The 14,933-nt window shown below is 42.6% G+C and overlaps 2 protein-coding genes across 4 annotated transcripts in view; one reads left to right on the forward strand and one right to left on the reverse strand.

Annotated features, from left to right (window-relative positions):
* Positions 1 to 2,658: 2,658 nt before the first annotated feature.
* LOC111456992 (potassium transporter 10-like) lies at positions 2,659 to 9,473 on the forward strand. 3 transcript variants are annotated; one of them, XM_023099086.1, is made up of 9 exons: positions 2,659 to 3,242; positions 3,401 to 3,751; positions 4,006 to 4,231; positions 4,387 to 4,632; positions 5,349 to 5,399; positions 6,099 to 6,359; positions 6,441 to 6,608; positions 6,773 to 7,027; positions 8,340 to 9,473. In XM_023099086.1, exons 2-9 carry the CDS (start codon positions 3,626 to 3,628, stop codon positions 9,383 to 9,385), a joined length of 2,379 nt encoding a protein of 792 aa, XP_022954854.1. In that variant the 5' UTR covers positions 2,659 to 3,242; positions 3,401 to 3,625; the 3' UTR covers positions 9,386 to 9,473. The 3 variants fall into 3 exon arrangements, with proteins under 3 accessions (XP_022954854.1, XP_022954856.1, XP_022954857.1); XM_023099088.1 differs by having other exon boundaries at positions 2,659 to 3,160; positions 8,340 to 9,385; XM_023099089.1 differs by lacking the exons at positions 2,659 to 3,242; positions 4,006 to 4,231 and having other exon boundaries at positions 3,638 to 3,751; positions 8,340 to 9,385.
* A 1,245-nt stretch (positions 9,474 to 10,718) lies between these two features.
* Positions 10,719 to 14,933, reverse strand: part of LOC111457222 (ankyrin repeat-containing protein NPR4-like) — a 5,187-nt gene continuing 972 nt past the window's right edge. The window contains exons 2-4 of the mRNA XM_023099413.1: positions 13,769 to 14,230; positions 13,536 to 13,691; positions 10,719 to 12,136 (exon numbers count right to left, since the gene is read on the reverse strand). Of these exons, the coding sequence (XP_022955181.1) occupies positions 10,986 to 12,136; positions 13,536 to 13,691; positions 13,769 to 14,230 (1,769 nt within the window). The 3' untranslated portion in view covers positions 10,719 to 10,985. The remainder of the gene's footprint in view (positions 12,137 to 13,535; positions 13,692 to 13,768; positions 14,231 to 14,933) is intronic.

Below are 14,933 nucleotides of genomic sequence, written 5' to 3' on the forward strand. Positions count from 1 at the left end.
TAGGGGAAGGTTTCCACACCTTTATAAATTGTGGTCCTTTATAAGAGTGTGAAAGTCTTCCCCTGGTAGACACGTTTTAAAGCCCGAAAGGGAAAGTCCAAAAAGAACAATATCTACTAGCGGTGAATCTGGGTCGTTATAGTTTTCGTAGTTAATTTAAAAATTTGTGTACTTTTTTTAATCATCATATTATTAGGATTTGTGAGATCCCCACATCGAGTAAGGGCATAGAAGCCTCTCCCTATTAAACACATTATAAAACCGTGAGACTGACAACGATATACAACAGTTTGAAGAGAATAATATATGTTAACGGTAGATCTGGACTGTTACGAATTGTATTAGAGTCAGACACCAAGCGGTGTGCCAACGAGGACGTTGGGTTCTCAAGAGGGGTGGATTGTGAGATCTCATATCGGTTGAAAACGGAGAACAAAGTATTATAAGGGTGTGAAAACCTCTCCGAACATACACATTTTTAAACCATGAGACTAAGGACGATACTTAATGGGACAGTAATCAACTTGAGCTTATCACACTATTCTTTTTATGTTAAAAAATAATTAAAAAATAATTAACCCTTACCTAACAATAAACAATGATTAGTGGAGATTGCAAATGTTTATGATTGGAGATCTAAGATCTAATCTTCTCGCATTTTCATGTTATTTTTGTAATTATTTTATTTTGTATAAAATAATTTTTAAATGTTTAATATTTAAATGCAATGGTTTAATCAACTTTTTTTTTTCTTGCCAATTAGTTGTTACTCGTAAATTATATGAAAAATATTACAAATAGTATCAGAGAACAATATCTGCTAGCAGTGGACTTGGACTGTTACAAACAGTATCAGAATTAGTCACAGGACAGTGTGGTGCACTGATCAGAGTAGGACTAGAAGCGGATGATGATACGTAACGTGCCAAAACAAACAATATCTACTAGTGGTGGGTTTGAGTTGTTCAAAATGGTATCAAAGCTAGACATTGAGCGGTGCTAGCAAGGATGAAACATTACTTATAAGGGCGTGGAAACCTCTCTGCGGTATATGAACGGGCCAAAACGAACAATATCTTCTAGTGGTGGGTTTAGACTCATTAATTTCTATATACCAACCTAACATATAGTTTAGTTGATAAAAAATATCTTTAAAGTCAGATTAATTCCGACCTCATAAGTTAAACATTAATTAGTATTTAGTGTAATTTATTTTGGGAGATCATTTACTTTATGAATTGGGTTAGAAGAAGACCAAATCGGCCCGAGCTAACGACTTCACAAGTCGGAGGTATGCATAGTGTCACAATTATACTCTGTTAGGCCTCACAAGCCCTCGAGTTAGTCACATCCCTTATCATTTTGAGCCATTTTAGTCTCGATATGTATAGACATAATTTTGGTGAGCAGTCATATACCCTTTGAATTGTAATAATAGAAATAATAAGTAACATGAAAGCAGTGGACAAGCTAGACCATGACATCCAATGTAACAGCCCAAGCCTATCGTTAGCATATATTGTCCTTTTTGGATTTTTCGTTTTTGGCTTCCTCTTAAGGTTTTTAAACACACTGTTTGCTAGACAGAGGTTTCCACACTGTTACAAAGAATGCTTCGTTCCTTTGTAACCGATGTGAAATCTCACAATCCATACCCTTTTGGGGTCCAGCGTCCTCGTTGACATTCGTTCCTCTCTCCAATCGATATGAGATCTCACAATTCACCCCCTTCGAGGCCCAGCGTCCTCGTTGGCATTCGTTGCTCTCTTCAATCAATGTAAGATCTCACAATCCACCCTCTTTTAAGGCCCAACATCCTCGCTGGCACACCTCCCCAGTGTCCATCCCCATTCGGGGCTCAACGTCCTCGTAGACACATTGCCCAGTGTCTGGCTCACCTGCGGTAGAATTGTAAAAGGTTAGTCGAGAGAATTTTAGGGAAGAGTTGTTTTAAGAAAATAAAAAAACTAATATATTATATTTATTTGGACTATTACATCCCGACATGCTGCCACACGCAATAAACTTCAGATAAACATGATCATACCACATAACACACACTTATAAACGAAACTAGCCTCCTCGACCTCAGTCTCACCTAGAGATCAAAGCTAGGGTTGACCATATTGGCCCAATTTCACATTTTTCTAGAGCCTAAACCCTAAACTCAATTACTTTTAGTTCGAATCTTCATCACTCGGTTCGTTCGGTTGGTCTTAGTTTTGTCCTCTTATCTTGGATTTATCTTTCAACTCTAAAATTGTCCATAACGAATTCAATTCATAACTTTTGTCTTTTATATTTACTCGTTCACTTTATATCACATGATCTGATTTTTTTTTCTTAAAAAAAAAACATAATTGATAATAATTATTTTAGCAACTACATGAATCCAAAACTAAATTTTATTTTAAGATAATAAAAAATTTGATAATTATTGGGTTTGTCAATAATAGAGTATGTATATATATATAAAAGATTGTTTTCTATAATTGAATTGAATTATTTTTCATAATAGTATTATTATAAAAGATATTCTCAGCATCATTCTTATTAAAACAAAAGTACTACCAAATTTATTTATTTATTTTCCGTAATTGAATTGGATTCTTGAGTTCATTTTTTTTCTTTTAATTTTTGAAAAAAAACCCATAATTGATCCAACTTTAATGTAGCTTGTTACTAATTTGGAGGAAGTTTTAATTGAAGTAATCATAAGCCATGGAATCAAATCCTCAGCGACAGACTCGATCAGTAGGAGCGTCCACCAATGCCAAACTAGCCATCGACAAGAGCCATAAATTGCTACCCAACATCGATTTGACAAGCATTTTTGTTTGTTCTTCCAATTTCCTCACAAACCCATCTTCAAAATCTTGGTTCGGAGCTGAAATCTGTTGCTGATTCCCAGAAGAATCAAGTGATTCTGAGTCGAGGACGAGGAGAACGAACGAACACCTTCCTGCTTTCTTTCTTTCACTCTCCGATTTCCCGATTGGGTGTGGAAATAATTGCAGAAATGGGTGTTTGATCTTCACTCAACAAAGATCCAAACGAGCTTGTGAAAGCGAGGACTAAAACGATTCAGCTATAGCACGCCTTCCTCTTCTGCACTGTGAAAGGACATGGGCCTGGCTCTACTCTGTGTATTGTTTGTTGGGTCTGTGAGAATTCTGCTAGTTTTTGATTTTGTGGTTTAAAAGAAACCGACCCCACTTGTGAATTTGCTGTCAAAGCGATAAGTACGAATTATTGTCTGTTTTGTGTTTTCTTTTTCTTCATTAATTGTTTTCTTTGGGCACAAGAGCCATGGATGGGGATGGGGGAAGGTTGTGGGGGATATGAAAACCTCTGATTGTTATTTGGTTTCTATTGCCTTATTTTGCTCTATCTGGTGTAGGTTGTGTTCATCTATCCAAGTATATTTTGATGTTCTTGTTAAACTTCTTGGATTGCTCTGTTCATCGATGCTCCAAGCTGGGGTTTCTGCTGATTTGAAATTGTAATCTGGTGTCCATTTCTCCCCTCAATCATTGCCTCTTGGGGAATCGGCCAATACCCACTTCGTTTCTCTTGGTGTTGAATAAAGATTTCAAGTAAAGATCAGGCATCCTTGTTAACTAAGATGACTTCGAGAGGGGAAAGCGATGGGGAGTCTGAAATGAAGGGAAGCATGTGGGTTTTGGACCAGAAACTCGATCAACCAATGGATGAAGAAGCTGGGAGGCTTAACAATATGTACAAAGAAAAGGTACCCACTGAAGCATCCATTGATCCTTGCTGAATTATATATGTTCTTAACCTCTCTCAGCTGTGAGGTCATTACTGGATCTTAGATATCCAAAACTGCAACTCCCCAGCTAGTTAATATCCATTTTAGAAGTTAAATTGCTGAGTTCTTGGAGATAATGAGTATGTAGTGGTAATGAATATGCATGTTTTTAGTGGGTGGGGAGGGAATTATAGGTGGTATTAACTCATCTGATAAGATCTTATATTTTCCAGAAATTCTCGGTATTGTTGCTTCTTCGACTTGCATATCAAAGCCTTGGAGTGGTTTATGGAGATTTGGGGACTTCTCCCCTCTACGTTTTTTACAATACATTTCCTCATGGAATTTCTGATCCGGAAGATGTAGTTGGAGCTCTTTCATTGATTATATACTCTCTCACTCTCATTCCTCTCATAAAATATGTATTTATCGTGTGTAAAGCCAATGACAATGGTCAAGGTAAGCTGTCCCAATTCCAAACAATTTGTAACTGAGTTGACAACGTTTTTGAGTGCTAAAAGAATCACATGATGTCCTGTTGTTTCCTATCCCCTTTTGTTTTCCTGTTTGTTGGAGAATATGTTCCTCAAACAAGGTGTCTTGTATCTGTGTAGGTGGAACATTTGCTCTCTACTCCTTGCTATGTCGTCATGCAAATGTAAAAACTATTCCGAACCAACATCGAAAGGATGAGGAGCTAACGACATATAGCCGCTCTAAGTTTCACGAGCAATCGTTTGCTGCTAAAACTAAAGCATGGCTTGAAAGACAATCATCCAGGAAGAATGCGTTGCTCATTCTTGTTCTTGTTGGCACTTCTATGGTTGTTGGAGATGGAATTCTCACGCCTGCAATTTCGGGTATTATTTCTTTTCGAGTATTCACTCCCCAGGCCCCGACTTAGGACATAATTCATAGCTATTACTTTATGTTGGCCTGTGGATGTCTTAAGCCCACAGATATGTATTCCTCAGTATAGTGCATAAACAGGAAGAAGCTAGGCTAAGAGATCTGATCATAAGGATCATTGCAAGTTTTTACATTTTCCCTTACTCGAATATCTTGTCATGCAATGTAGGATTTAGACTAGGGAGATGGTTAGATTCCTCGAACTTTGGATGTTCGATTTCAGAACATTAGCAGAAATGCATTAGATGAAAGTGATCAAATCCATTCGTAGTGTAACGATACATCTTAATCTTGTATGCATTACATAAAATGATTAGTTGTGAGATCCCACATCGGTTGAGGAGGAGAACGAAACATTTTTTTTATAAGAGTGTGGAAAGCTCTCCCTAGTAGACACGTTTTAAGAATCTTGAGGGGAAGCCCGAAAGGGAAAGCCTAAAGAGGACACTATTTCATCTATTCTCGTCTTATCACCAGAAATTTCTCATTAGTTGGATTATAGATATGTATTAAGTTGGTGGCCTGTTAATCAATCACTTCTTATTTCTATTCTCTGTGGAGTATGATATTTAATCACTTAGTCAGTATGTGTATGAATTCCTTGATTGGTTTGGATTCTATCTTGCTTCTGCAAATGAACAACTAACAATCTTTCTGTCATCAACAGTTTTATCTGCTGCGGGAGGGATCAAAGTAAACAAACCCCATGTGAGCAGTGGTATTGAGCTGATTCTGAAATTATCTTTGTTCTTAAATTGCTTGAGATTCCACATTGGTTGGAGAGAGGAACGAAACATTTCTTATAAGGGTGTGGAAGACTCTCCCTAGCAGACACGTTTTAAAATCGTGAGGCTGACGGTAATACGTAACGAGCCAAAACAGACAATATCTACTAGCGATGGGCTTGAGTTGTTGCAAATGGTATCAGAGGCAGTCACCAGACGGTGTGCCAACGAGGACGCTGGGTCCTCAAGGGGGGTGGATTGTGAGATCCCACATTGGTTGGAGAGGGGAACGAAGCATTCCTTATAAGGGTGTGGAAACCTCTCCCTGGTAGACACGTTTTAAAACAATGAGGCTGAGGGCGATACGTAACGGGTCAAAGCGGACAATATCTGCTAGCGGTGGGCTTGAGCTGTTGTAAATGGTATCAGAGCTAGTCACTGGACGGTGTGCCAGCGAGGACGATGGCCCCGAATGGGGGTGGATTGTGAGACCCCACCTTGGTTGGGGATGGGTACGAAACATTTCTTATAAGGGTGTGGAAGCCTCTCCCAAGCAGATGCGTTTTAAAATCGTGAGACTGACAGCAATACGTAACGGACTGTAGCGGACAATATCTGCTAGCGGTGGACTTGAGTTTGATGTTATTTTTTCTACTGAGGTCTGAAAATTTATCTCGTTCTCTGTGGTGCAGATGTAGTTGTGCTTGTTGCTGTTGCAATACTAGTAGGATTATTCAGCTTGCAACGCTATGGTACTGATAGAGTGGGTTGGCTCTTTGCCCCTGTTGTGTTACTTTGGTTTCTATTAATTGGAGGTATAGGCATGTTCAACATCTGGAAATATGATAGAACAATTCTAAGAGCCTTTTCACCTGTGTATATTTATCGCTATTTTAAAAGGCGAGGGATGGACGGTTGGACGTCCCTCGGAGGTGTTCTTCTGAGTATAACAGGTAAGTCTGATATCACATTATGTGCACTTAGACATTCAACGTCTGTTTATTTTCATTTCTAATGTTTAGTTGTAAATTCAGGCACAGAGGCTTTATTTGCGGATCTAGCTCATTTTCGTGTAGCTGCTATACAGATTGCTTTTACAGTATTTGTTTTTCCTTGCCTTCTCTTGGCCTATTCTGGACAAGCTGCTTATCTTATGAGCAATATGGAGCATGTCAATGATGTCTTCTATCGTTCAATCCCAGGTCCTCTTTCTTTCTCGTTGGTATCTAACGACACGTGCTTGTGTGATACTCGTCGCGTTGCTTGAGAACTTAATAATTTCTTTTAAAATGTGATAAAAACTTCTGTAAAATTTCTGTTTTCATAGGATTCTGGAAGTAATGATATGCTGATTCTCTGTTTGCAGAGTCCATATATTGGCCAGTGTTTCTTGTGGCAACTGCTGCTGCTATAGTGGCTAGTCAAGCCACTATATCTGCAACATTTTCAATAATCAAGCAGGCTCTTGCTCATGGCTGCTTTCCAAGGGTTAAAGTTGTTCATACCTCGAAGAACTTTCTTGGTCAGATATATGTTCCTGATATTAACTGGATTCTCATGGTTCTTTGCATTGCTGTGACAGCAGGATTTAAGAATCAAAGTCAAATTGGAAATGCTTATGGTAAGTGATTCTCTGTTGTTACTGGTTCTGTTTTTTCATATCCTCTGTTGCAAATTTTTGGCGCTATTCTGTTGTTTACGTTGACTTGCATATAAGAGAAATGATTGTAGCTAAATAGATTAGGCTTTCTGTAACGGTCCAAGTCCACTGCTAGCAGATATTGTTCTCGTTGGGTTTTCCCTTTTGAGCTTCCCCTCAAGGTTTTAAAATGAGTCTGTTAGGGAGAGGTTTTCACACCCTTGTAAAGAATGCTTCATTCCCCTCTCCAACCGATGTGGGATCTCACAATCCACCCCCTTCGAGGTCCAGCGTCCACGCTGACACTCGTTCTCCTCTCGAATCGATGTGAGATCTCACAATCTACCTCCCTTTGAGCTCAGCGTTCTCGCTGGCACACCGTCTGGTGTCCACCCTCTTCGGAGTTCAACGTCCTTGCTGGCTCACCGTCTGGTGTCCACCCCCTTCGGGGCTCAATGTCCTCGATGGCACACCGCCCAGTGTCCACCCCCCTTCGGGGCTTAGCATCCTCGCTGGCACACCGCATGGTGTCCGCCCCCTTTGGAGAGTAGCGCCCTCGTTTGTACATCGCTTGGTGTCCACCCCCCTTCGGGGCTCAGTGTTCTCACTGGCACACCGCCCGGTGTCCAATCCTTTTTGGGGCTCAGTGTCTTCGCTGGCTCACCGCCCGGTGTCCACCCCCCTTCGGGGCTCAAAGTTCTCACTGGAACATCGCCCGATGTCCATCCTTCTTTGGGGCTTAGCGTCCTCGCTAGTACACCGCCTGGTGTCCACCCCCCTCGGGGCTCAATGTCCTCGATGGCACACCGCCCAATGTCCACACCCTTTTGGGGCTTAACATCCTCGTTGGCACACTGCATGGTATCCGCCCCCTTTAGGGCTTAGCATCCTCGCTGGCACACCGCCCGGTGTCTACCCCTTGGGGCTTAGTGTCCTCGCTGGCACACTGCCCGATGTCCACCTTCCTTTGGGGCTCAGAGTTCTAGCTGGCACATCGCCCGATGTCCATCCTTCTTTGGAGCTTAGCGTCCTTACTGGTACACCGCCCGGTGTCCACCCCCTTTGGGGCTCAGTGTCCTCGCTGGCACACCACTTGGTGTCCACTCCCCTTCGAAGCTTAGCGTATTAAACATTTCACACGATAGTTTTTGAAGCACTAGAATCCGTCTTTCCTCTTAGGACCATCTACACAGCATTATGAATAGCTGAATAGAATGTCATTCATGCATTTAACTGGTTCTATTGGTGCCTAGAACTCCATTAAATCTTCCCATCTCTCTAATTCTTTCAACAGGGACAGCAGTGGTGGTAGTCATGCTTGTGACCACGCTGCTTATGATTCTAATCATGATCTTGGTATGGCGCTGTCATTGGGTCATCGCCCTGATCTTCACCGGTCTGTCGCTAATCGTGGAGTGCAGTTACTTTTCTGCTGTTCTCTTCAAGGTTGATCAAGGTGGCTGGGTACCCCTTGTGATTGCTGCAGCCTTTCTTATCATCATGTATGTGTGGCATTATGGTACAGTTAAACGATACGAATTCGAGCTGCACAGTAAAGTTTCAATGGCATGGGTTCTCGGTCTTGGTCCAAGTTTAGGATTAGTCCGAGTTCCTGGAATTGGACTTGTATATACCGAGCTAGCAAGCGGTGTACCTCACATATTTTCCCATTTCATTACGAATCTCCCTGCCATCCATTCTGTCGTCGTGTTTGTTTGTGTGAAATACCTTCCAGTCTACACCGTGCCAGAGGAAGAACGATTCCTGGTAAAACGGATAGGACCAAAGAACTTCCACATGTTTCGTTGTGTCGCGAGATACGGTTATAAAGACCTCCACAAAAAGGATGATGACTTTGAGAAGAAGCTTTTTGATAGCATCTTCCTGTTTGTTAGGCTTGAATCCATGATGGAAGGTTGTTCAGACTCTGATGAGTACAGTTTATATGGTCAGCAAACTGAGCATTCAAGGGATGGCCTGTTGATTGGCACCAATGGAAATGCAACTACATCCAATGGGGACATGACATTCTCATCGGTTGACTCGATTGTGCCTGTTCGATCTCCGGTGCGTTCGAATAACACAGTAAGGTCATCTGGGCAGGCAAGCAACCATACGGATAGCGACGAGATTGAGTTCTTGATTAGGTGTAGAGATGCAGGGGTGGTGCATATATTGGGGAACACTGTAATTAGAGCAAGAAGGGAATCAAAATTCTACAAGAAGATAGCTGTGGATTATATATATGCATTTCTTAGAAAGATTTGCAGGGAGAACAGTGTGATTTTCAATGTTCCTCATGAGAGTTTATTAAACGTTGGCCAAATTTTCTATGTATAGTTCATTTAATTTAGTGATGGAATAGAGAGAGAATCAAATCTGTTTTTATATACTTTCAAAAGCTTTAATTTCAGCATCATATTTATTTATGGATGACTTTGTTATATTTTACTTTGAAAGCTTTAGCTTTTGGCGTCCGGGTAGAATTAGATGTGTAGTTCTTCTCTACTACACACGGCCCATACATACGCACATGGACCTCTAGCCGAGCTTGTATACGTATTTTCTGGACCTAGCTTTCGACTAACGTCCACTCATTGTGAGATTCCACATCGGATGGAGAGGGGAAAGAAGTATTCTTTGTAAGGGCGTGGAAACTTCACTCTAACGGATGCGTTTTAAAACCTTAAGGGGAAACCCGTAAGGAAAAGCCCAAAGAGGACAATATCTGCTAGTGGTGAGTTTAGATTGTTACAAATGGTATCAGAGTTAGATATTGGGCGGTGTGCTAGTGAGGACGCCGAGACCCGAAGGGGGGCGGACATCGGGAGGTGTACTAGCGAGGACGCTGATTCTGGAGGGGGGTGGACATCGGGCGGTGTACCAGTGAAGACGCTGATTCTTGAAGGGGGTGGACATCGGACGGTGTACTAGAGAGGACGCTGATTCTTGAAGGGGGTGGACATCAAACGGTGTACCAGCGAGGACGCTGATTCCCGAAGGGGGTGGACATCAGGCGGTGTACCAGCAAAGATGCTGATTCTCGAAGGGGGTGGACATCGGACGGTGTACTAGAGAGGACGCTGATTCTCGAAGGGGGTGGACATCAGACGGTGTACCAGCGAGGACGCTGATTCCCGAAGGGGGTGGATATCAGGCGGTGTACCAGCAAAGATGCTGATTCTCGAAGGGGGGTAGACATCGGACGGTGTACCAGCAAGAACACTGATTCCTGAAGGGGGTGGACATCGGACGGTGTACCAGCGAGGACACTGATTCCTGAAGGGGGTGGACATTGGGCGGTGTGCCATCGAGGGGGTAGATTGTGAGATCCCACATCGGTTGGAGAGGGGAACAAAGCATTCTTTATAAAGCTATGAAAACCTTTTCCTAGCTGACACGTTTAAAATCTTGAGGAGAGACCTGGAAGGGAAAGCCCAAAGATGACAATATCTGCTAGCGGTGGGCTTGGGCTGTTAGACTCATGTTGTTGGTGTACCACGGAGAGAAGGGAGCGCACATAGTATCATGGTATACATAACACCGTATCATAACATTATCGTGTACACGCCCGTACTAATCATAATCATAATAGTAAAGTATCCCGATACACATGAACATACACAAACTTGAAGTCCTCATAGTTTAAAATCCTGACATGTATCCATGATACGAAATAAATCTTGGTTCATTTCATACGTAATATAATCATTTCGCATCATTCCATAAAATACAACACGATACCACACTTTTATAACATAAAACAGTTATCAACCACACAACATGTCAACAAGATATTCCATAACATAACATATCTCATAATCACAACATAACAAACAAACAAGTAAACAATCACAACCTACAACACAGAACACGTACCGTTCATACTTCAAACAAAGAATCAACAATCTTGTCGAACGAACATAGAAACATCGTAATACTAACGTTCCCACCGATAGTATTTCCTCTCACTTCTCCTTTTCTTAAGCTCACGAAACAATTCAACAGCAAGAGAAGCAGAGGATGAGAACAACTTACGTTGATGGGGTTTGAACAGAAGTCTAGACAAGTAAGTGTTGTAAAACGTATCCATCCACAGTCCAAATTGAAGCGCAAAGAAGCAGCTAATTGGCACAATAGCTATTGCTGTCACAGTGGTCGGTATCCACACATTGGTCCCATCATAGAGCATAAAGAATGTCGCACTAAACGCTATAACCATGCACACAATTGATATGAACAGCGACGCTATTCCAAACAGCAGCTTAGACGGCAATGAGTGCAAGAAATCATCTTCCGCATAACGTGATGTCAAAATCGACAAGAACATAAGAATAGAAGTTGAAGATGATACCAACGCAAATGCATCTGATATCACAAATATAGTAAACCAAAACTCACGTTGAAAAACAGGGGTGCCTTTAGCATCATTGCCACCAGGAACTGTGAAAGCAGCAGCAAAAACAACAGTAGCTATCAAAGTTGAGACAAGCATACAAGAATTTGCTGTGTTCTTCATCCATTCTTCACCTTCTTTACGAAGATCTTTATGTTCTTTAGTGAATAACTCACTTGGTATTAACTTAAGAGACTCAAACTCACATTTGGCTTCACGTTGGGATGGTAACACGATCTTTTCTACTTCTTTGAACCAAAGTAATTCACGTTGCATTTGAAGGGCTGCTCCCGAGACTCTGTTGAGATGGTTTGGAGCGGCGAGCTTTGCAGCTAAATGAAGCATGTTGTACTTTTCTTGACCTGTTGTTCTGTACTTTGCTGAGAAGTCTTTGAGGCCACTTATCTCGTGGATTAGGCTGAACACATTCTCGAGGCGATTTTCAACGGCTACGTGAAAGACATTCTGGCCATTTTCGTCATCTTCCCATGCGATGTTTGGGTATGATCGAATGAGGAGGATTAGAAACTCGACGTTGCCTGCTCTTGCTGCATCGTGTAAGAGTATTGTGGGATGTTTGATGAACTTTAACATCTTTTTTTCGGGTAATTCTCGTAGGACATGTCCCCATAGTGATCTAACTAGTTGATGAGCTAGTGTCTTCATCACTTCTTTCTCGTAGATTCCTCTTGTCCCTTTAGTCAAAATATGAAACCAAGATTCAACCAATATGTTCTTAGACGCAACGGTCCAAGTCCACCGCTAGCCGATATTGTTCTGTTTGGACTTTCCCTTTTGGTCTTCCACTCAGTTTTTAAAAGAATGTTATGTTCTCCTCTCCAATCGACGTGAGATCTCACAATCCACCCACCTTTGAAGCCTAGCATCCTCACTGACACTCGTTCCTCTCTCCAATTGATGTGAGATCTTACAATTCACCCACCTTCGAGGCCCAACATCTTCGTTAGCACTCATTTCTCTCTCCAATCGATGTGGGATCTCATAATCCACCCCCTTTGGGACCAAGCGTCCTCGCTAGCACATCGCCTGGTGTCTACCCCCTTTGGGGCCCAGCGTTTTCATTGGCACATTGCCCGGTATCTACCCCCTTTGGTGCTCAACGTCCTCGCTGGCCACCGCCTGGTGTCTACCCCCTTTGTGGCTGAGCGTCCTCGCTGGCACAACGCCCGGTGTCTACCTCCTTCGGGGCCCAGCGTCCTCTCTGGCACACCGCCTAGTGTCTACCCCCTTCAGGGTCCAACGTCCTCTCTGACACACCGCCCAGTGTTACCCCCTTCGGGACCCAATGTCCTCTTTGACACACCATTCAATGTCTACCCTTTTCGGGGCCCAACGTCCTCACTGACACACCACCCGATATCTACCCCCTTCGGGGCTCAGCGTCCTTGCTGACACACCACCTGGTGTCTACCCCCTTGGCGGCTCAGCGTCCTTGCTGGCACACTGGCCGGTGCTACCCCTTTCGCGGCCTAGCGACCTCGCTAGCACACCGTCCAGTATCTACCCCATTTGGGGCCAGCGTCCTCTTTGGCACACCGCCCAGTGTTACCCCCTTTAGGGCCCAGCGTCCTCGTTGGCGCCTGGTATCTATCCCCTTTGAGGCTAACGTCCTTGTTGGTACACCGCCTAGTGTATACCTCCTTTGCGGCTCAACATCCTCACTGGTACACCGCTTGGTGTCCACCCCCTTTGATTGGAGAGAGGAACGAGTGCCAGCAAGGACGCTAGGTCCCAAAGGTGGGTGGATTGTGATATCCCACATCAATTAAAGAGAGGAAGTGCCAGGAAGGACGCTGGCCTCAAAGGTGGGTAAATTGTGAGATCCCACATCAATTGAAGAGAGGAACGAGTACAAGCGAGGATGCTCGGCCTTGAAAGTCGGTGGATTGTGACATCCAACATCGGTTGGGGAGGAGAACGAAACATTCTTCGTAAGGGTGTGGAAAACTCCCCTACCAAATGCGTTTTAAAAGCCTTGAAAGAAAGTCCCAAAAGAAAAGTCCAAAGAGAACAATATCGGCTAGCGGTGAGCTTGAGCTGCTAGAGAAACGTCGCAACAGAATGAAAACTAACATGAGTTGATACGCTTCTTCCAAACACTCATCTCTGATCTGCTACTAATGGCAGATGGTTTCCTTGCCAAGACATGCAACGCCGTCTCATTATTATTCTTAGTGTCTCTCATAATCGCTAACTTAGGGTTCCTTTCCAGAATCTCCAAACTTATATCTACAAACAGAGAACATAATCCAAACACAAAGTAAGAACAGGCTAGAACACATAAGACACAAGTTCAGTTAATTTACCATAAAAATCACTATGAATGGTAGCAATAAGAAGCTCAATCTGGTCTTGAGAGCTCAGCTGCTTTCGATCGGTAACAGAGAACAGATAAGAAGCCATTTGCTTGCGTTGATACGATATAGCCATGAACAGGGGAGTGGCATTACCAAATCCACGAATAAGGGGAAGATCTTTGTTCTTTTGCACCATCAGTTCAGCGATTCTTACAACACCCGAGGTTGCAGCAAAGCAAAGGGCAGTGTTTCCATGAGTGTTTACCATAGTCATGTCGTCTGGGGTCATTATGTTGATCAATTGCTCTACGAAATCGACGTGCTTGGCCCCAGCAGCAATGTGAAGAGCTGTCTCGTTGTCTCGCGTTATGTAGTTGCTTACAGCCCATGAAGGGTCCGCGCCTAGAATGGATTGAGCCTTCTCCCAATCTCCCTTGAGTGCAGCGTGATATAGGCTGATTTTTTTGGCGGCTGATTCAATGACCCAAATGAATATGGAACAACAAAATTTCATTTTTGATCCTAAACTCAAATTTTCATCATTCAAAGTTTTAATCTTTACAACCATTTTGATAATTTAAGTTTAAGGGTATTATTTGTAGGTAAGTGGTTTCGTTCGAGGCTCAACAACGTCCTTGCTAGCACACGTTCCCTTCTCTCCTCGCTAAGAGATATCGGGTTTCACAATCCACTCTTTATGGGCTCTCTCACAATTCACCCCCCTTCGGAGCCCAGCATCCTCGCTAACACTCATTTCCTTCTCCAATCAATGTGGAACCCCCCAATCCACCTCCCTTCGAGGCTCAATGTCCTTGCTGACACACCACCTCATGTCCACTTCCATTCAGGGCTCAGCCTCATCGCTGGCACTCGTTCCCTTCTCCAATTGATGTGGGCCCCCAATTCATTCCCTTTCGAGGCTCAGCCTCCCTGACACATAATCCGGTGTTTAACTCTGATACCATTTGTAACAACCTAAGTTTATCTAGTAGATATTGTCCTTTCTAGGCTTTTCCGAACGCTTGGTTCCAGACACGATCTCACAGTATTTATTAAATATTTATTTTCAATTTATTTTGCCTTTTCATGAATTTAAAATTACTTGGAAAGATATTTTTAAATAGTCATAATCAATTTCAAAAAAAAAAAAAAAAAAAAAAAAAAAAAAAAAAAA

Source organism: Cucurbita moschata, unplaced genomic scaffold, assembly GCF_002738365.1.
Source record: "Cucurbita moschata cultivar Rifu unplaced genomic scaffold, Cmos_1.0 Cmo_Scf00019, whole genome shotgun sequence".
Taxonomy (NCBI): domain Eukaryota; kingdom Viridiplantae; phylum Streptophyta; class Magnoliopsida; order Cucurbitales; family Cucurbitaceae; genus Cucurbita; species Cucurbita moschata.

Excerpts from the sequence above, each read along its gene's own strand:
- LOC111456992 (XM_023099086.1), top strand. The coding sequence starts at position 3,626 with ATGACTTCGAGAGGGGAAAGCGATGGGGAGTCTGAAATGAAGGGAAGC. Across the intron at positions 4,232-4,386 it reads AGCCAATGACAATGGTCAAG|GTGGAACATTTGCTCTCTAC; the intron begins GTAAGCTGTCCC and ends GTATCTGTGTAG. Across the intron at positions 4,633-5,348 it reads TCTCACGCCTGCAATTTCGG|TTTTATCTGCTGCGGGAGGG; the intron begins GTATTATTTCTT and ends TGTCATCAACAG.